We start from the raw sequence: 23427 nt of genomic DNA, 5'->3' as shown, positions 1-23427 counted from the left end.
AGGCCAAGAAAAGGCATACAACATTACAGGAGAGGGGGAATAACAGATACAATTCTGGAAAACTGCAGGATTTCTTAAAATTACATATATGGATTGTTTTCATAGACCAGATATTATGACAGTATGCTGTCTCTTCTTCTTCCTAAATGGACGCCCACTGGCAAGTTTTTTGAAGGAACTTGAACCTGCTGAGACCACAACCCGTTTTCTGTCAACTTTTTCGACTTTTCTGTCCAAAAGTGCAAATATGGAAAGAACAATGCACGTTTTCAATAAAGTAACTCTTTATTACATAAGGATATACAAATATGCAAGCGGGCCCACACAGACCCACCATATAGACCAACCAACATTAAGAGATTTAATCCTGAATTTATATACATCCAGGCTTTTTTTCATGTAACAACAGTATATATAGTTTTTGCATTTTTAAACTATAAAATACTTCTAACTAGATCTTTTTGACACAACATAAGAGCTGACATGTTAGTATGATAGGGCACCTTTTACAAAGATAGTATTTGTACTAGGACTGATGTAAAGTGCTTATAAATCATAATATAATGCTCAATCCGTACAACATTTAACAGCAATATCATGTCACTTCATAATATATATTTCACAGTGTAAATAGTCATCAGTCAGAAACTACAAGTATAACATGGCAGATGACAGAAGGTAGCACATTTAGTACAAAACAGAGATTTTGGCAATGAAGATCTTTTAATACTTTTAGGAATGAAGGTTAGGAGCCATGCACAGACCATGCTACAGAGCGATGCTGAAAAGCTTAAAGGAAAGTTTAGTAGACATGGAAGACTTCAGGCTGACTCACTTCCAGGGATGTTAAGTGCTTTTCTATAAAATTGTTATTTCACATTGTAAAAATAATACACTTGATAGTTAGTCTGTGATCTTTTGATGTGGTAGAAAGTCTTCTAATTCAAATTCCTTCCTGAGGTTAAGGAGCACGCAGATGGAAGACTAAAGAAGCTATGAAAAGGAAAGAAAAGCCATGTCATTTATCTGAACAAGCAACTCTACATATTCATTAAGGTCACTAGACAAACCTCAATATGAAATCCAAACATTTAGTGCAAATGATAATGAAGTTTACTAAGCATTTTGTTATTTATCCTCTTTGCTGCCACTGACTGAAGGAAAAAACTGACACTTGAATTAAATGGGTACATTATTTTACAGAAACACTGTTAACTCTGTTAACCAATCAAAATCAGAAAACCATGTAGTGCATGTGGACATTTGGTGCGTCATGGCGACAATGGGTGCAATATGAAATGCTTTGAATCATACAAATGGCTGACATGATGGGAAGTCTCAGAGAACTGAGAGAGTTTAAGGGGAATGGGTTCAGCTGACCAACAGATGAACTGATGCTCTGTTCGTTTTTTTTCATTTCCATTATTTATTTGAATAAAAATGAAGGCTAAATATTTGACTCACTTCCAGACTCACTCACACTTTGCATATAATTAGCAGAGTGTTAGACAATCAAATCATCTTACATCAAACTACCAATAATTTAAAAAATCAATTATCAATATTATTATGTGCATTTTTAGACAATCTGTATTTAAAAACATACTAGAGACCATTCAACTTGTGAATAACTGCATTTATAAATACACACAAATGCTTACTACTCCATGTTAACACATAACATAACTGCAGTTCAGTCAGTAACTCAAAGTCTACTGTTCTGTTTCCATTAAGTCTTGTCAGTGTCTCACTGAGAAACAGAGACTTTAAATTACAACGGGAGATGAACACACATTCATGGCAAGAACATAAAACAACACACGCTACTTGGTATGAAAACAGTCCATGGATTGTGTGTCTAGCAGAGTCAGCATTAGCGATAAATTAAATACACTGAGCAAAGCTACCTTTTTGATCCATAAGTACACAGTGGCTTATAACCATCACATTATTCAGGCTCACATACGTGCATAGTCACTGTGACACTATGTCCACACATACAGTGTCAGGAAGTAATGTCAGATATGACAGTCTCTTTTTCCCATGCTGATGACAGACACATTCCTGGTTTCCCTGGATGTTTGATCCATAAATCAACTGAAAGGGGGAAAAAATAAGACAAAATATGGAAAAAAAGAAAAGATGGAGGACCTGAGGTATGGTAGAAATCAAATGAATGAAATGGGAATGCAACAGTGTTTGGCTTGTAGGTGTACATTTTAGGCTATGTTCAAAGTCAGACGGGCAGCCCAATAGTCATTTTGACATTTAAATCAGATGGTTTAAAAAACCTGATCACTAAAATCAAGAGTTTGAACTGTCTTTAAGGTCATATCCAACAAGACACATTGCGCTGACACCCCGTCTAAAGCACAGCTAACTAACCATGACTGTACCACCAAAAATGGTTGCATATAAAAATCAACTTTTTCTGTCACTAATGCAGTCTGGTGAGACAGAGAAGTTCAGAGAATCTCCATTCATGGACACTTCAGTTTACTGTTTTGGTGGCATCCTGGAAAAACACACCACCTCTTCTTCTTAACCATAGCAACCAAAGGAGATACAGGCATCCAGCCTATCACTTGCAATTTGAAACAGAAATCAGCTGTACCTGAAGTCTGAACAAAGCCTTGCCTTAAACGTTTAACTTACCCAGAGCATACATTCCTCATCTTAGTCCTCTATATGACAAACTTAAAGTATTATGTTATACACCCTTTTGTGCATGTATTTAGTGTATGTAGCTGTTCTTGCATTTTTTTATATGTAATAATGGTTTTACTGCTATTTTAGGAGGTAAAACAAACAGTAGAAACCTGTTGAAATCTCGCTTAATGCCTTTGGTATTCTTAACATTTTCACCCACATGGTAGGGCATTAAAGCCAGTACAAGCTGCCATTAAAGGTGAAAGTTTTTGAGGGAACCATGCTTTCATTTCATCACACCCGTTTCCATTTTGCTCATAATTGAGACACCTATTCAAGGCTAATCTGGAGCTTCAAACTGCATGTACATTTTGAGCAAATATAATCGATCCTGACATAAAATGTTTCCACCTGCAGAAATGATTAAGGCTCTATGTGGGATGTCTGAGTATCATCTGCATTGCACGTGGCGTGAGCATCAGTGAGACCGGTCGAATGTAAACAGAAGTGCCCCTGTCTGAGATACAGTCTGGCAGGTCAGCCTGCAGAGAAATAAGCATCAGGCTGTGTCATGCAAGCTGTGACCCTCCCTACTATGTCTGGGCACGCAGTGTCAGTCTGAATCTGTCCCTGTATCAGTTTCTGAGCCAACATGGCTTCTGGGAAGATAACACAATCTCATTAATCATATTGTACGCCTCCCCCTCTGTCCAATCAACTCCACATAGACTGGCTCAGAGAATACACGTCCATGGCTTGTAAATATAATATATGTGTGACATTTAGCCAGTTATCCCTGAATGACCTGAGACAGCTTAGTGTTTTTACTATTTAGTGGCATTAATGCTCGCTCTGACAACCATGGTGTATGAAAGAAACCACTTAAGCAGCAATACAAATCAAATGCATACAGAAAAGCAGACTTACTTCTTCTTGTCCTTGTCCTTCTTGAAAGGTTGTGAGCAGCCTTGGAGTGCCTGTCCCATCAGTGTCTCAGCTGCAATCTTTCTTCTATTGAAGGCATTCATCTCCTCCTCCAGTTCTCGTCTTTTCTCCTCCAGATTCTTCTTCTCTTCCTGGTGCATCCGCTTCAGCTGCTCAAACCTCTCATGAAGCTACAGACGATGATGATGATGAGGACAGGGCGCAATGTGAGACAAACCAAATATGGTGTATTTTCAATGAGTAGTTATTGTATGATGATGTCAGTCCTCACCTCTTTTTCCTTTTCTTTCAGCTCTGCTTCTGTCTCTTTCACTTTGTTGACAAACATCTGTCTCATTTCTTCCTCTTTGCGCTGCAGATCCACAAGGAACTCCTTCCTCTTGGCTTCATATGTCTCCTGAAGGCTGAAGATCAGCATAAAAGCAATGATAATATCAGTCTAATGCCCATTTGGAGAGGATTAGTAACCAGAAGCTGGTTGCTCCAGTGGTTTATAAGTTCAGACTTAGCTTAGTTGTAACATAGCAATGTTTATGAGGTGGGGATTAATGCATACCAAAATTTAAATGGGTTGTACACCTCAAACTAGTTAGCTTGTAGTTACTAAAAGCCAAGAAGGCCTTCACAAACAGGATTTATAACTAGCTGGTTCAAAGTACTGAACTCCATCTGAGATATAACAATAAACATATCATCTGTCATTTCATGACCACAGGAGCTGGATTTACTGTAGTTTCTGCCCAGTATTAAGAAGACGGGCTAGTGTGGCTAATCTCTAGAAGAATGTAAGAAGGCACTAAAAGGCTCAGATGAGTCAAAAATATAATACATCAATGAATTATACTGTTCATTAAATAATTCAACTAGAGTCTAAATAGAGGGCTCCAATCGGTGGGTAAAAAAGAGAAAAGCTTCATCTTTTCCTTTTAGAACTTTGTTTATTTTACTCTATTTATGTTTCAACTCCTTAGTTCTCTTATTTGTTCTGGTCTTAGCACATGTTTAATCATTTATCTATTCCTTTTTTCTCCACACCAAACATTTCCCATTTTCCTCATCACATTTCTACAAAACATAGCAAGTCGCTAAGAGCATTTTATATCATGGATACACAGAGTTACCTGATCCTCCCTGGAGAAATCCCATCTGGATAGTGTTCAGATGGCATTAATTCATTTACATCTCACCAAAACATTTATGTTCATCAGTAAAATCATTTATCAGCACGGTTTTAGCATCATAAGAGAGCAGTTTTGCAGTTCCACAGAAGTAAGTTGCCAAGATGTATTACATCACTGCTGTCCCTAATTTCACCTGAACGACTGGCTGTCCGGGTCTGTGTCCTTGAAGCCCATCTCTTCCAGCTTGCAGCGACGGTAGAGCTCATAGTGTCGAGCGTGTGTTTGCTCTCGGAGATCTTCCATGTTCACACGCAGTAGCATCTCCCTCAGCTTCACAAAATCACAATGGTTTTCATTCTCCACTGGAAAAAAAAAAACAGAAGCTTGGTCATTTAACATTTTGCACTTCCTGAAAATCTTAAATGACAACTCAGTGCTTACTGTGCTCATAAAAACAGAGAGTCATGTTTATATCTGAACTGAAAAAGTAATAATAGTTTGGCAGCAGGCATCTGACTAAACAACTCTACTGTTTGGGGGGGGCTTTTATTGTGTGTGTCAAATCGATTCAGCGGACTCACCCTGTACTGATCCCCAGGGGTACAGCCGCGCTTTCACCATCTTATTTCCTACTTTAACGTCTTCTACACTTCCAACCACAGCAAAGGGAAGATGAGTCTGTAACATACAGTACTGATATTGTTACAATATGTTTGAAAAAACATGACACGATACTTGTCATAACCAGGATCTCATACTGCTATTACAACATGCTAAATGTAATAATTTCCTACCTTTTCTGCAACATCAATCATAAAATGGTAGCATGATAAATACTGTTTCACTTCATTATTCTATTACTACTATGCAACCACTTCTATTACTACTATATTACTAGCATTTATATTATATTTGAATTGCAGAAAAAAATCTGAGATGTGGGCAGCAATTCAAAGGTGTGGAACCAGACTAATAAAATGACCCGATGCCCCAATAAGTGCTACAATACAGTGGACGCATATTATCTTATTCATAGGGTACGTGTATTGTATTATGTATGTGTGTCTGTGTGTTTCTAGTACTCACATTCATGGAGGAGTTGATCTCTGCAACAGCTTCATCCTCTGTAGGGAACTGATAAATCTGCACTCCATTACTGACCAGCTCGCTCATAATCTTGATCTTTAATTTGTCCAGTTCACTCTTGGATACCGTGTCTGCCTTTGCAATGACAGGGATGATGTTCACCTGCACGGGAAAACACAATATGTGAGTGACAGACTGAGGGACAAGTAACATTAACTGCTGAAACAGGCAGTGACCAGATTCTACTGTCACCTTGCTGTCCAGTTTCTTCATTGTGACGAGATCGAGGGACTTCAGGGAGTGTCCGGTGGGAGCGATGAAATACAGGCAGATGTGGATTCTTGTGTCATGGCAATTAAACAAGGAGCGTTTGATTTTTAGCTCCTCTTCAAGATACGTTTCAAACTGGGCATCGATATACTCAAGAATGGGTTTATGGCTGCACAGAAAGATAGCACAGACATAACAGATGAGCATCATTATTTTATCCTTACATGTATGAACATGAGACTGTACATGGCTTTCCTTGTTGTTTGAGAGACATGTTAGTATCCTGGTTACAAACTCTGCAACTATAGTCCTGCAGCCAAGAATGCAGCTTTTTTTACTCCCTGCTGTTGAGCACTCAAATGTCTATTGAGATTGCATTAGTTCAACCAGTCATTCCCATATTCCCTTTCTTCCCTCCCAGTTCACATGCCAGAAACAGGCCAGATCTCTTCCTCAAGTCCACACTGTTGGCTGAAGTACCAGAGCAAGAGGGGGAAATCATTAATAGCTGGAGCTGATCTTAACAAGAGACATTTCTATAGCTAGCTCTGTGAATTTTTAAAGATCAGCATCAAAACAGCACAGAGGATTTCTGTGATGAGTTTTCTATAACATTTTACTATCATTCTATGTTTTTCTTCCACTGAGCAAGACAGTTTCTTCCATTTTCAATCCTTTTTTCAGTCTGGATAGCACACTAACTAAAAGTCAAACAAAGAATCTGTACCTTTCTTCTTTGTTGATCTGGTCTCCAAACCCTACAGTGTGCACAATGGTCAGCTTGAGGTTGACATTGCTCTCCTGCAGGTCATACGTTTGTGGGCGTAGCTGTACCTCACTCCCATAGTGGCTGGCCTCCTCATTTTCAAATGTTGTATTGAAAAGAGTGTTCATTAATGTGGACTTGCCTATCCCGGTCTCACCTTTAAAAAAAAGAGAGAAAATGACACATGGTGAACAGAGATCAGGGCAAGACAAGGTGATGCATTAATGCACCAAATTCCCCATTAATGCATGTTACATTCATAGTACTAACTTTGGATAATGAACTCTTCCTGGGTTCAGACATACCTACACAGAGGATGTTGAAGCAGAATCCCTGTGCAACTGATTTGCTGACCAACTGATCTGGAAGACTGTCAAACCCCACATGGCCTCCGAGATCCAGGTTTCGCTTGTCTTCATTCTGAGGTATTTGGACAAAGAATATATATATATATATATATATATATATATATATATATATATACATTTCAGCAATATTTCATCAAATTCACTTCATATCATTAAATATCCAAAGGAAATTACAACAAAAAACAATAAAATGGTGAGGTTAAATAAGTCCTTCTGTCAGAGCCCATCCCCACATTTCTGCTTTCAAGCTTAAAAGCATTCTTTGCAAATGAGGTCATCTCTCTTCCACTTAACACACTGAATAGTCCGACCTATAAAAAGGTTCTGTCTCGGTATCACAAACAGAATTCCTCTGCTAAACACACGCAAATTTGACAACAACATGCTAAGAGAATCACTTGATTGTGCAGCACTGATACTGCACACTTCACATTGTGTGTCTTGTGTCTGAATTAATAAGCTTTAGTATAGTATAACTATCATGTGTTAATAACTTTAATGATGCAGACAGTAATGGTTTGTGATTATAAGTATGCTTTAGGTCTGACACTAACAAATATCTCCATTTTCTGTCGATTATTTTCTTTGATTAATAGATGAATCATTTACTTTTAGCCCAAAGTTTCCTCTTCAACTTGCTTGTTTTGTTCAACCAACTGTACAAAACAAAAATATTTAATTCATAATTATTAAAATGGAAATAAAAGCATTAAATTTGAGACAAAATTGGTCCCTTTTGCTTGATTAATGACTTAAATAGTTATCAAAATAGTTGGCAACTATTTTTCAGTCGAACGACTGAAATGACAATCGTTTCAGCACTACTTTCACCATGTTCATTAATACATAACATTGAAAATACATTAAGGCATTTGAATCTGTGTACATGAATGCATACTATATAGAATGTATGTTTCCCTGGCTGTATGAGCTCGGACTCATGGTTCATTCCTCCTGTACCAGATACACCCTGGGATACTGGCATCTCGTAAAAGGCTCAACATGAGGACCAGGATGTGTTCAATACAACAATCATCCGTTTCTGTCCCTCTCTCTTCACACACACACACACACACAAACACAAACACACACACACACACACACACAAAGAGCTCTTTATCTAGAGGTTATTTCACAGGGTGGGAGGATATCCAAGCTGCTGGCTGCCCTGGTACCCATAACTCCCCTTCACACACACACACACACACACACACACACACACTACCTTAACTTAACAAAGTCTTCCATCATTTGCAGCATGTAAACAGGAGACTAAATATCAGGCACGTCCTGAAAACTATGAAGGCTTTTTAATTAACACGTTGCCACGAATTACACGTTAGGCCGATACATACTTATATTTTAGCTGAGCAATGCAATGCTGAACCTTAAGCAGCTAGCTACCACTTGAAGAGGACGCTACTTATGTTTATCCTCTTAGTGTTGCATTCAAATGCTCGGTCCCTTCGTCCTGACAGTTCAGCACCCGTGTCCACCTGTCAGAGGTGTTGACATGGTAAACAGCGAAGTGTCGATGCACACGCTTCGTGCTGTTTCATGCTGGACAGCTGGATGTCTAAGTGCGTCTTTTTTCCTCCTGCACGTCTCCACGGGGCGACGATGCATCATCAACGTTAGCTTAAAATCCGTCTTTATCCGTATTTATCGGACATGACAAGCTTTCTAAACACCGCAGCGATCCTGCTGCATTCTCGGCAAACATCTCATTACCATCACCTTGCTCTCACATACACCTGAATGCTGTGGGCTAGCTAGTTTAATTCCTGTTTCTACTCTGAAGACACCAGATCATTCGTCACTGCAGGCCCGCAGACAGTAGGTCATCATACTCACTGCGAAAACATCTACCTCATTGGCCGCCATCGTCAGAAGTGGCTGTGTGTAGGAATTATCCGTCTTCAGCCAGCCCTGCTCTCCACATCTAACAGGCACAGACTCTCACTCCCTTCAATATGGCCACTTGGAGGCAACACCCCCTCGGTGCGGGAGGGCGACATTACAACAGCCCTGAACAGCCTACCTCAGCCCTTACTCTTAAGTCTGAATGAGTTTAATGCTCCATTAGCTGTTTTTCTTTTATGCCAGGCATTATTCAGATAACTGCTCTGACAGACGGATCCGGGTTTGTAGCTGTTGTCATGGGAAACGACAGCCCATCACAGAAATAGTAGCAGTTTCTCTACAATTTTACTTTAGATTTTTTTTTTTACTGTATAAAGATTCACTGTCCATGCTCAAAGGGTTTCACACGACTGTAGTCCGACTACAACAGTATTGAAAAAAATGTAATTTCATATTTCAAGTGGGCCCAAGTTCATTCAGCACTTGAACAGCTGTCTCCTAGCAACGCAAAACCGACGACAGAGGAACTGCACTCAGGCTGTGGGGGGAAGTAAATTAAGTACTTAACAACGTTGCTTCCATTAAATGCTACTTTCTCCAATACATTTCAGAGGAAAATGTGCTTTTTATTCCACTACATTTATTGGACAAATAGAGCTTCAACAATTACTCGATTAATCGATTATTCCATCGAAAGAAAATTAGTCGCCAACGATCAATCAATCAATCCATCAATCAATCATCAATCGTTTCAGTCATTTTTTAAGCAAAAATGTAAAACGTTTGCTGGTTCCAGCTTCTTAAATGTGAGGATTTGCTACTTCTCTTTGACATTTATGTTAGTAAATGCAGAGTCTTTGGGTTTTCGACTGTTGATTGGACAAAAGAAGCAATTTGAAGGCGTCACTTTGGGCTCTGGGAAATTGTGATGAGCATTTTTCACAATTGTTTGACATTTTATAGACTAAACAATTAATCGATTTATAGTGACAATGATCGGCAGATTAATCGAAAATGAAAATAATCGTTAGTTGCAGCCCTTTGAACAACTAGTAGTTTTGATTTTACATACAAAATGTATATTAAACATATAAAATGTGAAGCTACTGTTGTTAATTTCTTCTTCATTCCCCAGATGTAGGCGATGATTCGATGATGGAAGGAGACTCCGCTGATACTGACTTTTCACATAATATTCTTTATTTGCATCAAAGATCAGGATCAACAGGCATGCGCATCTTGACCTGTACAGCACCCGTAGCCGAATCAGTACTGCTGCCTCGAACACTGTTCAAACTCGTCTTTTATACATTTAGGCATACATAGGGTCCTACTATAACACATGAGTCTATAAACTTATATTTCCCTAGGGTCCCTCAGTACCCCAAAACCGATGATATACAAGTTATTTGGACAGCAGTCTAGGGGTCAGGAAAAGAGACCTCTATCGCATAACTCCCACATTCCAAGGGAGACACCCAAACAATAATGAATCTTATCAGTATGGGGCCCCAACATCTGCTAGTTATTTACCTGGAACATTGCATACGTGACAACTTTGTACTGTATATCATTTTATGAAAAGATTACTTTTATGATTAGTATCAAATAATACACATCACTACCCAACATTATATAAAATTATTATATATACATCACTCTACAAGCTACATCCATTAGTAATAATTATCTAATTATATAATTATATAACAGAGCCCTCTCACAAGGGCCATTCTGCTACCTGAGTAGTATTAATACTTTAGATATTGATTAGTATTGTAACGTTGAGGTTCTGCTTCTTATACTTAAGTAAGAAATCTCAGTACTTTGCACTACTGCAGTATGGACAGGCATCAAAAGCAGATGTGTTAAATACCAGAATATTGTCAAGATCTTGTTGGGATCCATTTTATATCATTCATATGTGTTGCTGTGTTTGAATAAACATAAACCACATACGATATTTCTTATCTTATTTAATATCATAGGTCACAAGGGATTTAACATTTACTGTGTATTCATATTCATAGGAGGAGAATATCCATTTATATATATGCCTGTGATATAATAAACATTCAAATATAGTTCTACGCTACTATAATCTTATAACATTTGGCTTTTTTATATAAAGCCATTTCATAATTCATAAATGTAAACATACAAATAAATATACAATCAAGCCTTTTTTGGCAGCTTTGACATTGATCCACTAATCACGAGACGACACATTCCGTCTGCCCTGCCCTCAGACAGCCTTTAACGGGGAGAGCCATCATGAAAACCGGGTGATTTTATTTGGAGAGGCGCCGGAAGCAGCAGGTTGGTGGAAGACAACAGAGAGGGAGCAGAGAGAGCGGGGGGTTTATTTAAACCATCTGTTCTATCTTTTCACATTTTTAACCACGGCAGGACGAAATGGCTTTGACCCAGGAATCTATTTTGTCTTTTTTACTGGAGCACGGAGGCAAAGTGAAGAACTCGGAGCTGCTGAACAATTTCAGGAGTCAAATCAGCTGCAGTGATCCCGCGGAAAAGCAGCACAATAGGGACCTTTTCAAGAAGTTGGTGAACAGCGTCGCTGTGGTCAAACAGATCGACGAGGTTAAATTTGTGGTCGTGAAGAAACGGTATCAGGACTTTGTCAAAGAGGTGGCGCATGATGGCTCGCAGAAAACGCAGATGGATGACAGTTTCTCGAGCCAAAACACGAGCTTTTCGTACACATCTCCTCACCGAGCCGAGTCAGCCAGGATGGTTTACTGTGACATTGAGAACAATAATGTCTGCTATCCCTCAGACATAAATGACAAGTATTACAGCGATGCCACACAGGAAAAGAGGCCGTTATCAAGGAACATTAGTAGTGCGGACACTACCACTGTTAAAGTCCTGAATATCTCCGGAGATAAGGCGAGCAGAGCGAGGAAATCTGGAGCTGTGTTCGCTGTCATAGCAGTAAAATCCCCACCGAGAGACTCTGCACCGGTAACACAAGAGGGATTACTCTCCCAAGTGCATCAGCAGAAAACTTCACACGAACCAGTCACGTTGGTAACCAAAGTTTCTGCACCATCAGTGCCAACTCTGAATTCTAACTTTCCAGCTTGCAAGAAGGACTCACTGAGTGACTCCCAATGTTATAGACATACAGAGGACATGCAACCCTCAGGGTTTCCCCAGGTGAGGCCCCAAAACAAGACCACCAGACAGGGAGATGATGTGAAGGACTCAGAGTGTGTGCCTCTGGAGCCATCAGCTCATGAGTGGTTGGTAAAGTGTGCAGCTGGACTGTGGGGACAGATCTATGGTTTGCTGCTGCAGGACACACGACTAGCACAGAAGAAAGACTTCATGTCAGGCTTCACAGCCCTGCACTGGGCTGCCAAGGACGGCAACAGCGAGATGATACATAAGCTCGTGGAGATCTCCAGGAAAAGAGGCACTTACGTTAACATCAACAGCAAAGCACACGGAGGATACACGCCTTTGCACATCGCAGCCATACACGGCCACGCTGACGTGATGGCTTTGCTTGTGCAAAGGTATGGAGCCAATGTAAACGAAAGAGATAACAATGGCAAGAAGGCCCTCCACTACCTGGGCAAAAGTGTGTCAGCTGAGGTCAGAGCACTTCTGGGAGGACAACAGCAGAGCAAGGACCGGGAGAAGGCAGAAGATGGGGACTACAGAGAGCACCCGAAGGGCTTCAATACCATTAGTAAACTGTTCCAGCCTCACATAGGGAAGAAACACAAGACAGCAACTAAGTTTGCTCATGACTGGTGAGGATGACATGGATCACAAAAGAAGCTGTGAGGTGGACAATCTTAAAATCGTAAGAGATAATACTGTCTTAGTTTGTATATTATGTTAATATAAAACAATGTAAGCCATTGTTGAATCTCCTTTAGATCACTTAAAGTCTATATCTGAATTATAAACATGTAGTCTACTAGTACCTGTTGCAGGCTTTAGCTCTCTTGTACAGTGTATCACTGTTGGATGTACTATTTATGAACAGTATTTATCATTTTATCATCTTTTTTTTCCTTCAGTTGAACTCCATGAATTAACAATGAATTTGTTATTTTGAAGCCATTTAAATTATTTTTCTTACTAACAACACAAACAATCAGTGATAGTCACACATATCTTCATTACCCAATGTGTAATAAATCTGTAGCAGTTAGCTCTTGATTTGTGACTTTAAAGTATGAGGAAATGTGAAAACAGACCACACCTGGGAAACCGTTGCTATCAACACTGGTCATTGTGTTGTTGATGTTGATGCTCATTGCTTTTGTGCACAGCCGATCGTCTATTTATGATATTCTGATCATGAAAACTAAATCAGTTAAAGTTCTTCAAAGCCAACAGAATGCAGAGAAAACACTGCATACTGTTGTAGAAAAGAGCAGTGGTAGATTTTAACATTTTGAAAAAGCTGCCGTTCAACTTCAGTAAAAGCAAAGGGGAACTTTGTGGGGCCAGTTATGCAAAGCAGGCAACTAGACAGGGCGGTGGAATGTCTCCTTTATCAATCTCTTTGTGAACTTGAGCTGTAACAGATGAGAAAGGCCTCCTTTTGTGGGTCAACATGGGCTTCATTCTCTGGACTGATGTGACATGCTAGACCATGTTCCCAAATCCCCCACAGTAATCAATCATTTTAGTATCGATCAGAAAGGATGTCAGCCGAATACAAGCTTGACATGATTTCTCTCACCTGCAAACAAAGAAGTCGAAGATGAAATAGTAGGGTAGGGTCTAATGTAAGGAAATAAACCTTAAGTGGAAAACTAACAACCTATTGAAACACATTTTAATGTTCATGTTGTCATGAATGAATGATTCGCCTTCTTTTCCCAGATCAGACATCTAAAACAGCACTAAAGCACTATTTTTATCCTTAACTGACCAAGAGAGAAAACAATCCCAGATGACATGAAAAGAGTTGGAGCTCAGACAATGAAGCCATGAGCAAAACACTGCCAGAACAATGTCCTTTGTCTTGTTATCTGGAAAAGAAGCTGCTTGCATAATGATCCCGACAAAGGACAGCTGCACTCACAACAACCATCAGCATAGTAGACTATGTGTTAAATCCCACCTCAGAACCTTTCTTTAATACTGCAAAACAACTGGATGATCACAAGAGGAAATCTACCACAGAAAGGCTTCCTGTGTCTCTTTTTTAATGGTTCAGACAAAATTTGCCAACATCAAAGATTGTCTAACAATACTGTGGTGTGATCCAGGTCTTGTATCATTTCCTGTCAGTACAAAATAGAAAAGGACCTATTTTTTGTATACTTATAGCTGCTTCAAAACAGTATTACATGCACATTAGTGTACATTTTATGTTGTGCAACAGCTACAACCAAAGTTTAAAGCCCAGCTGGTGGTCCCTGAAATTGCCCCTTATGATATGAAAGTGTTGGATGACACAAACAACATCATTTTGCTATTTTTAGAACCCTGCCAGCAGTGGGGCAAAAACTGTAAAACTTGGATGGCATTACAGGAAAACCATACGGTCAACAAAATGGCTCGTACCCTCAATTAAATCAACCAATCAATAATCAATCAATTTTAATGTTATCCAACTCTACCCTGACAACCACTGTACAAAACATTGTATGCTGCTAGCATGATAATGGAGCTACTAAAGAGGTAACAAAGTAAAGTCATTGCAGTAAACACATTTACAGTGGCCACAACATGAGGGCCTATTACAGCTATTTCCACCACACATGAGCATAAGATTTTGTTGTACTACCTTGGCTGATTTTCTTTTTCCATGGCTGACTGATGCTGAACAGACCAACTCTTTCATTTTAATCACATTACATGTTTATTTAGTTTATCTTAGATGATTTTAATAACATGATGGGAAGTGTTGTGTCCCTTTATTTGCACTTCATATTTCAGGCCACTAGAGAGCAGGGCATGCTAATGGCGTCATTACAGTTTAAATGGTCACTGAAGTAGTGGTCCATGTTTATATTTGTTCAAAGATTGAAGTACCACATCACAGTTTAAGTAAGATAATGTGTAATATGAGAAAAAAAGTTTAGTTTTATATGTGCAGCCACTAAAACTGGCTGAAATGGTTGAAATCAATGCCATGATGATGATTAGTAAGAATATTGTTTGGTTTTGAATTGAATGTACATAAAATCACATAAACTGAACTCACGGCAACAAACAATGTGCAATAACACCAAACCTCTTAAATAAAATAGTAAATCATGTATTTTGTTCATTTTTAAGTACAATCATCAACAAAAATGTGTGAAATGGTAACGTATCATCATGATAAGATTACACTGAAAGTTGATCAACTATATGAACAAGCCCTACTACCAGAATCCCACGGTGTCCTACTACCAACCAAGTGGAAAAATTCAGCAGTGTGTGCCTTTCAACACACCTCCATATGTACTGTGCCAACTGCCAAAGATATGCAAAACCTCCAGTGTGCAATAACACTGTTTAGTCCAGCTGTTTGTTTGTAACATCCAGTATTTTTGCTGTCTGGCAGACTTCTGCAAACCCAGAGGCGAAGAACACAACTCACCACACCAGTAAAAAGTACACATGAAACCACAATGCTGATGATATACTGTAGTTTGCAAAACATAATACTGCAAGCATGCTGTAATTTGCACATTGTCACATTTGATCTGTGGCTTCTAGTATCAAGTTAACACTTTATTAACCCTCTATCAGCGTTAACACTTTATTATATATATTATATTAGCAGTGACTTGTTCATCGCAGCAAATTTAGGTATACATGCCAAGCAGCAAGGGCAAGATGACAGATAACAGCTGAGTTTCAAAACATCAACAGTGAACTGTGTTTGATATCAAATTCGTCAAACAAAGACACTTGTGTGTGTTCTGCACATTTTGAAAGTCTCCTCCAGAGGCCCAGTTTTTTCTTTACTTCTATGTTGATGTAAAGTTAAACTAACTCGAAAAAGAACCGGGCGCTGGGAGGATGTATCTTCAAAATAAAAGCGCAGAATCTGTTTTTGAAGGACATGGCATGTTCAAAAAGAAATGTTGAATTTGAATGTTATTGTGACCATAGCCGGAAATTGCTTTTATTATTTCTAGTTTTACATTAAAGTTCCTAAAATGCTTAGGCTACTAAATGTGATGAGAATCAGGGGTGCAGGACACAGCGTTGTTTAATTCAACTTAACCACGCTATCATGTAAAACTGGCCTCTTGCTGTTTTTGATGACTCTTTGTGACAACATGACTGAAAGTGAAGTTTTCTGGTAGTAGGTGTCTTTACCTGATACCTGAAGTGATATGAGTGATGGGGTTGATTGCCAACACCTGCGTGTGTTGATCAGCGGCGGCACGTGCGTGGTCCTGTTGACCTCGAGCTCTCAGCAGAGAGTCTCTCTACGTTTTGACTGGTTTCGTTGTTTATAATGGAAAAACAAATGCTGATGTCAGTTGTCCTTGGTTATTTTCGCACGGCTGTCTTAGTGCTGCTGGTCACCCGCAGCTGCCCGCTGGTTAGATCTTCTCTGGCTGCCTCCAATGCGCTGCACAACCTGGGCGACTTCACGTACCCTTACGGCAGCATCTTCTCCCCGCTGCTCAAAGCCCTGTCAGAGCACGGAGGGTCGAGGTGGAACCCACGCCTGAAGAGGAAGATGAAACCTGAGCACAAGTACATGAAGTATCTGACGGAGGTTTACAAGAAGTCCTCCCGAGTGCAGAGGAGTTTGGACGGGAATAAAATCTACAACACGGTCCGACTGATCAAGCCACAAGATGAATGTCTCGCACAGTGTAATACTAAAGGTGAGCAAGTGAAACAGACCATGACCATACACACACTTTAATATAACATTCACAGTGCTGAGGGTCGATGGCAAATTACATGATTAAAATTGGCATTTCTCTAAACAATAGAAGACACAAAAATGAGTTCATGGGGTCTAATCAACTGAAAAAACAGCTCCAATGTTTTGGCCTGGTAAAGAGTGACTAAGCAGGTCAAAAGGTCACTTTTTCAAAGCTGTAGGTCCCAGACCTCCAGGGGTCTCTGGTTTAGGTAATATAATTAAATGTTTTTTTTGTTAGGTGAATTGCACCATTAAGGAACAACATGAAGGAGGGCCCTGCGTTAATGATGTGGCTGTGTTTTGTATAAAGGCCATGTGTCAAAATCGAGTTTGATGACCTTAAGTATTTACATTGAGCATGTATGGTGCAGATAAATACAGTTGTGTTCAGTCAAATGTCCACAAACTTGACATGACACAGAAAACCAAAGGCACAGTAGTTTTATTCCAGCATAGCAGTTATGACTTGCAATGTGTAGTCTGCTATATTCACTGTACTTAAACTACAGGGGTATACACACAATGTGCAGGGTGGAAAAAGTGTTAACAGTGGCTCAACAGCTTTAATCTGATCATTAGTGGGGTCATAATGACACTGGTGTGTCAGATAGTGGTTCGGTGCCAGACTGAAATGCATCATGTGCTGTGTTACAGCACTTAAACAAAAAGCTGCTTGTCTTTTGGTCCTTTTTTAATAGATTTGACTAAATGTTGTACAATGTCACACAAAAACATTAAAGTTGGATTAAGAGGTATTAATGGTATTTTCATCCCCATGGCCTGAAAGACATGTTTTTGTATAACTTTGATATCTAATATTTCATTGCCACATGGAAATTTGACAAAATATTCCTAAAATGAGCAAATCTGTGTGTTGCCATGTCTTATTGATGAATTTTCTCAACAGTACAATTTATTATGATAATCTCCTATATTTACTATAATTTAAGTGTTCATATTAAATATATTTTAAAAACTACTTATACACTAAATGGGTACATTTGGTACTAAATCAATCTGTTTTATTCCGTTTTTGAATCTTGCTTTTGTGAAATAGTCGTTAGAGGAGGGAAATATGATATCTCAAAATGGACCAATCAAATCAAAATTTGCCATTTTCACCTGTAGTGCCTCCCCTTAAAGCCCATTATGCACTTAAACATCCATTTGTACAAGATGGACATGTTTATTCTGGTTACTTAAAATTTAGTGTAATCATGAGTACTCATGATTACACTAAATTTTGTGTGACATTTGTGTCCTGACTCTTTTGTGAGACAGACATGCAGTGATGACTGACTTATGTTTTCTTGTATTCTCCTCCAGAGAGTTTCATGCAGGATCTTTCCTACAGCCTTGATCAAGTGAGAAGAAAAGAGCAGCTTATGAAGTCGGCCCTGCTGTACAATTTTGACCAAGACCGTGCAGCACCCGTCAACTCCGTGTGCTACCTGAGTATCAAGGTGCAGGAGCACCCAAACCAGTGTCAGCTGTGTCCTGAGGTCCACCACGCTGTGAACTTCACAGCCAGCACGAACGTGAGGAGCAGGAGGAACTGGGTGGAGGTTGACGTCACCTCGTTTCTCCAGCCTCTCTTAAAGTTTCAGAAGAAGAATATACACCTGCTCATCAACGTCACCTGCCCAGAGGAACAAAGAGCCAGGGGTGATGGGCGCAGAGGCCCACTGAAGTTCACCCTGAGGTCCCCTCCTCTGCTTCTTTATCTCAATGACACCAGCAAAATCGCCCACCAGAGGTTACTGGTCAGTGGCAAAGCAGGTCAAAGGCCAGACACTGCAGCGAACACGTTTCACAAGCAGATGGTTTTCAAACCAGAACAGAAGATTGGGCGAAAGAGGAGATGGAAGAGGGAATCTTCGAAGAGCAAACGAGGGGATAAAAGTCTGGACATCCACCTGCCTGAGCTTCTGCCAAGCTCTGAATTCCCGACAAGCGACTGTTCCTTGTATGACTTCAGGGTGCGATTCAGCCAGCTCAAACTGGATCACTGGATTGTTTTTCCACCAAAGTACAACCCCAGGTACTGCAGAGGCATCTGCCCGAGGACCATGGGCTTCATCTACGGTTCACCTGTCCACACCATGGTGCAAAACATCATCTATGAGAAGCTTGACTCCTCCGTGCCCAGGCCCTCGTGTATTCCCTCCCACTACAGCCCCCTGAGTGTCATGATCTTTGAAGAGGACGGCTCCTATGTCTACAAGGAGTTTGAAGACATGGTTGCCACCAGGTGCACATGTCGCTAAGCCAGCTCTTCTTTCTTCCCTTTTCTACAGGCTGAATAGAACATCCCCACAAACCTCCTCAACAGACGTCACAGATGGAGTATCAGATACTCTGACCAGGCTCAGTGATTTCATGAATTTATAAAATCATTGTGCATGAAAGAAGTTTGATCTGGAGCAGGCGTGTTTACTTAATCAAGTGTGTTTACTTAAACAAAAAGTATTTTATCCAAATGAAAAATGTGGAGACGTGCCATTTATTTCCTTTCTGTTAAGGTGTGACAAGAAAGGATGCCAATGCATCCTATTCTTCAACTTGCTGTTTGAAACATTGTCTTGAATCTGACACACTTGAAGAAGAAAATGAGTGTTGTATGATTTTGTATGATTATTTTTTTTGTTAACTTATTTTGGGTGGGTGGTCTGTCATTATTCTTTAATTTAACACAATTGCCAAGTTTTAAGTAGCCCTGTTCTGGACCAAAGTTGGAAAAAGCAGTCTCAAACTCTTATCAAACCTTTTACATATCGTTTTATTCCTGGGGATTACGGACAACTGTCTGAATGGCAGCCGTCTTCATAATGTCCAGAATGAAAGTTGTCAAGGTTTCAGTGTGTATTAATGACTTCTGGTCACTGAGTGACTGCATACGTATGAATTGACTGCACTTATGAATTTGTACTGGTTGAATGTGACTAAATTTATGTCATGTCTATTTATGCAAATTGTATGAATTCACTGTGTGTCTGTGCTCAGCTTAGGAATATTCAAAAGAATGAAAATATATAGACAGATTCTCTGAAAAGAAAAGTTGGAAAATAAAAAAAATAATAACATGCAAAAATGTTGTCTGCAAACAGCTGGCTAAACAGGCTCATATGACATAGGGAAAGGGTTTGTGTGTGTGTCTGTGTGTGTGCCTGTGTCTGTGTGTGTGTCTGTCTGTCTGTCTGTCTGACACTCTCAGTGAAGATAGTGGTAAAGAGTTATCTGATACTTGGCAGAAGTGGACTGTCAATCTGTCAATACTCCCCTCTTTAGATGCCTTTCTGACATATGTCCCTGTGATTTGTCTCTCTGGGGCTTGTAGGTCAGATGAAAGCGTGTTTTCATTCGTGGTTGGGATCATAATGTGGAAAAAGTACCTGGATCTCCTGCATGTAACTGAAGTCAGTTGTAGAGATCAGAATCAGAAACTGTTTATTGCCAAGTAATATACATTACAAGGGATTTGCCGTGGTCTGATGGTGCTTTAACGTATAATCTGACGGACAACAAACATGTAAACATATAAAGGTACATTTTTGAAATTGAAAAAGTTGAGTATTTACAGGTAGATCAGTTCACAGGAGATACCCCAGCCTCAGTCAGAACTCCCACATCCTCTGGCTCTTTGTCAAGTAAGTGATTTAGTTTTGGTATTCTACTGTCGATCTCCATGGTTGCAGATACTGCACCGCTCTCCACTTATTCTGTGTTGCTTGTCTGAGGAAGGCACAAACAGAAGACAGAGTAGAAATAACTCATGTTAATCGTAATAGAAAGGCCACATGTTAAGCCAAATGGCATGTGAGCAAGCCGTAGTATATGAGCCAAGTTGTGAAGCATTTCAAAAACCTCAGACCCTACGCCGTTACAGCTCAAGGCTTTCTGTGGCTTTTACCTTTTCTCTGATGTCAACCTCAGATGGTGGTTCTTGCTGAATTCTGGGTAGTCATTGGCATACTGTTGTCGAAATCAGTCGATACACACATTAAACAAGTTCTCCATGAATATGTGAAGGCCCGTGAATAAATCCTTGGTGTACCTGGAGCTAGAAGAAAAACCTCCAGTCCTGCAGGTGGCGGTATCTCCTGCAGAGTGAGCAGCCAGCCGCCGCTTGAATTAAAAGGAAGGACACCGGAACTTTATTAGCAAACACTGTTGAGCAACAGTACGGTAAGCCTCAATGTCATATTTTAACCATGCAGTTTTACTTCCATTAGCTTTTATCGCAGAATTGTGTGAGATATATGTGCCTTATTGTAGTAGGAGTGACTTAGTTTTGGCGTCTTCCGATTAAATGACCACGTTAACGCGCTGGTCACGGAAACGTTTCAAGGTCTGTGTGTACCTTAGCAGTTAGCTAACGATGCTAACATTTCGCTATTACGGCTAACAAGCCTAGCTCGTCCGGTGCTCTTTTATCTTGCTTAGGGTTGTTTTGTGGTGTAGCAATCATGTATTTATATAATCTGCTCTTGCCTTACAATTTATCCATGGAAGCTTTTTATGAACGACGTAATTACACTTTTAGTAACGTTACACGCGCGTTCTCATGTTATTGGGGAAACATCTGTAAAAAGCAGACGTTAGCGAGGTTAGTTGATTCCAACAAATTACGATCATTAACAATGATACATCTTTAAAACAATTCATTAAGTAACAGTTGCAATTAATACAAAACATATGACGTAATATCCAGCCAATCATGCCAAGTGAAAAGATCATTATTAAAAATCAATGTCAAATAAAGTCACACTCAGAAGAACCCTCGGTAACTTACATGTAAGCTCATGCTTTTATTGCTGAATTATTACAGCTGCTTGTCACCAAACACAGCCAACCCCATTTAATTTCCTAAAATGAGTTAGTAGCCGTAGTAATAGTTCAGCTGGATGTAAGGTGATGTTTATTAAATAGTCACACTAAAATTCATAAGAAAATGTAATTAATTTTACTGAGATACACTGAGTTTTGCTTCTCTCTTCCAAGATGCACAGAGTTGTGTGAGTGTCCCTGGATACACTTTCCATCTATTTGATTTGGACTATTTTATTTAGCATTTAGTGTAAATCATGAAAACATTTTTTATGCTAGCGGCTGCCTATTCATTTACCTTTTTTTTTAAATTTCTTATTGTCATTTCAGATCAGCTCTCTGGTGAACATGGGCCGCCACTTCGGAGATTTGGCTAAGATCAGGCATGTGATCACATACAGCCTGTCCCCTTTTGAGCAGAGGGCTTTCCCCAACTACTTCTCCAAGGGAATCCCCAATGTGTGGAGACGGTTCACAACCTCTTTCTTCAAAGTTGCCCCCCGTGAGTTTTTGCGTTTCTTTTTATGAGTGAATGGATAAAGTTCTATATCACTGTATATATAATTTTATACTGCTATATTGATGCATATTGTGATATGTTCAATCACATTGATACAAAACAATATAAAAGTACAATATTCCCATAAAGTAGTCTATTCATTGAGTTGCAACATTACAATGGCCAGTCATATCATCTGCCAGTATTTCCACACTGGGGTCTGTAGCCTACCAGTTATCCTCTCCCCTTTCTGCACAAGATTGTTTGTGCTTCTTAAAAAACAGAGCAGCTCTGAAAAATAGGTCTGGGACTAACTTATTTGCCCTTCTCAATTTCATTACTTTCATCTGGCACAATGTCAGGAGGATGTTGGCCAGTTTCGGCTGTTTCCAACCTGTGAGCGATGTTTGCTTTGGATGTCAGGCTTTTATACTTTTTCTAGTAAAACTACTGTATATCCTCACCTAATGTCTAGGTTCGTCAGTACGTGGGCGTTGAGTTGGGCTGGTGCTCAGTCATATGATAGCCCCATTACCTGCTTTGACCCCAGCTTCTGTTTGGTTTAAATGACAAGTCACAGTGGAATACTTTTTTTTACAATACAATACAATACAATACTTTGTGTCAAATGACACGTGCATGCCCGCAAGTGCTGGCAGCACCTTTCTTTACTGCACAAACCCTGTTTTTTTTGTTTTAGTAATAATGTAATTTTATAATAGTTTTCATGCATTGTATTCTATATATTCACTTAAAATTATGGGGTGAAAAGTAACTAATTTTTGGTTGTTTGGTATTTGGAAAGTAAGATTATGCTGGTAGAGCAAATACTGCTGACCCTCTGACACAATTGATTTTAAGAGTTTACTCATGGCCTTTATTGCACAGTAAGATGCAGCTGAATACAATGAAATATACTGATCGTCCTGGTGCTAATTTGTTTTATCTTCTTGCTTTCGCAGCAATGATTGTCATGTACCTGACATACAGCTGGGGCAACAGTGTCCATCAGCAGGGCAAGAGGAAGAATCCTGTTGACTTCGAGAAGGATGAATGAACTCCTCACACCTTCTGACAGCTGCCCTCTGTTATTAGTTCCAGCTCTGTATGTTTCACCAATAAAGATGAAAGTATTTATGTGAAAATCAGTGTTGATTGAT

The 23427-nt window shown here is 39.6% G+C and overlaps 3 protein-coding genes across 4 annotated transcripts; 2 read left to right on the top strand and 1 right to left on the bottom strand.

Moving 5' to 3' along the window:
- Positions 1-853: 853 nt before the first annotated feature.
- LOC139291514 (septin-8-A-like) lies at positions 854-9089 on the bottom strand. 2 transcript variants are annotated; one of them, XM_070913564.1, is made up of 10 exons: positions 9060-9089; positions 7143-7257; positions 6799-6994; positions 6054-6240; positions 5802-5963; positions 5297-5393; positions 4909-5077; positions 3866-3998; positions 3577-3764; positions 854-993 (listed from the first exon to the last, which is right to left on the bottom strand). In XM_070913564.1, the coding sequence occupies exons 1-10, from the start codon at positions 9087-9089 to the stop codon at positions 939-941; spliced, it is 1332 nt and encodes a 443-aa protein (XP_070769665.1). In that variant the 3' UTR covers positions 854-938. The 2 variants fall into 2 exon arrangements, with proteins under 2 accessions (XP_070769665.1, XP_070769666.1); XM_070913565.1 differs by lacking the exon at positions 854-993 and adding an exon at positions 3128-3191 and having other exon boundaries at positions 9075-9089.
- Positions 9090-12612: 3523 nt separating this feature from the next.
- On the top strand, positions 12613-19208 carry gdf9 (growth differentiation factor 9). Its single transcript, XM_070913482.1, is given in 3 exon segments — positions 12613-12704; positions 16566-16897; positions 18268-19208. Coding segments are annotated over 3 exon segments (1365 nt in total).
- Positions 19209-21087: 1879 nt separating this feature from the next.
- Positions 21088-23412, top strand: uqcrq (ubiquinol-cytochrome c reductase, complex III subunit VII). Its single transcript, XM_070913530.1, has 3 exons — positions 21088-21126; positions 22099-22270; positions 23230-23412. The coding sequence occupies exons 2-3, from the start codon at positions 22117-22119 to the stop codon at positions 23322-23324; spliced, it is 249 nt and encodes an 82-aa protein (XP_070769631.1). The 5' UTR covers positions 21088-21126; positions 22099-22116; the 3' UTR covers positions 23325-23412.
- The last annotated feature ends 15 nt before the right edge of the window (positions 23413-23427 follow it).

This window comes from Enoplosus armatus, chromosome 10, assembly GCF_043641665.1.
Source record: "Enoplosus armatus isolate fEnoArm2 chromosome 10, fEnoArm2.hap1, whole genome shotgun sequence".
Lineage (NCBI taxonomy): Eukaryota > Metazoa > Chordata > Actinopteri > Centrarchiformes > Enoplosidae > Enoplosus > Enoplosus armatus.
This window is presented reverse-complemented; position numbering and strand designations above follow the sequence as displayed.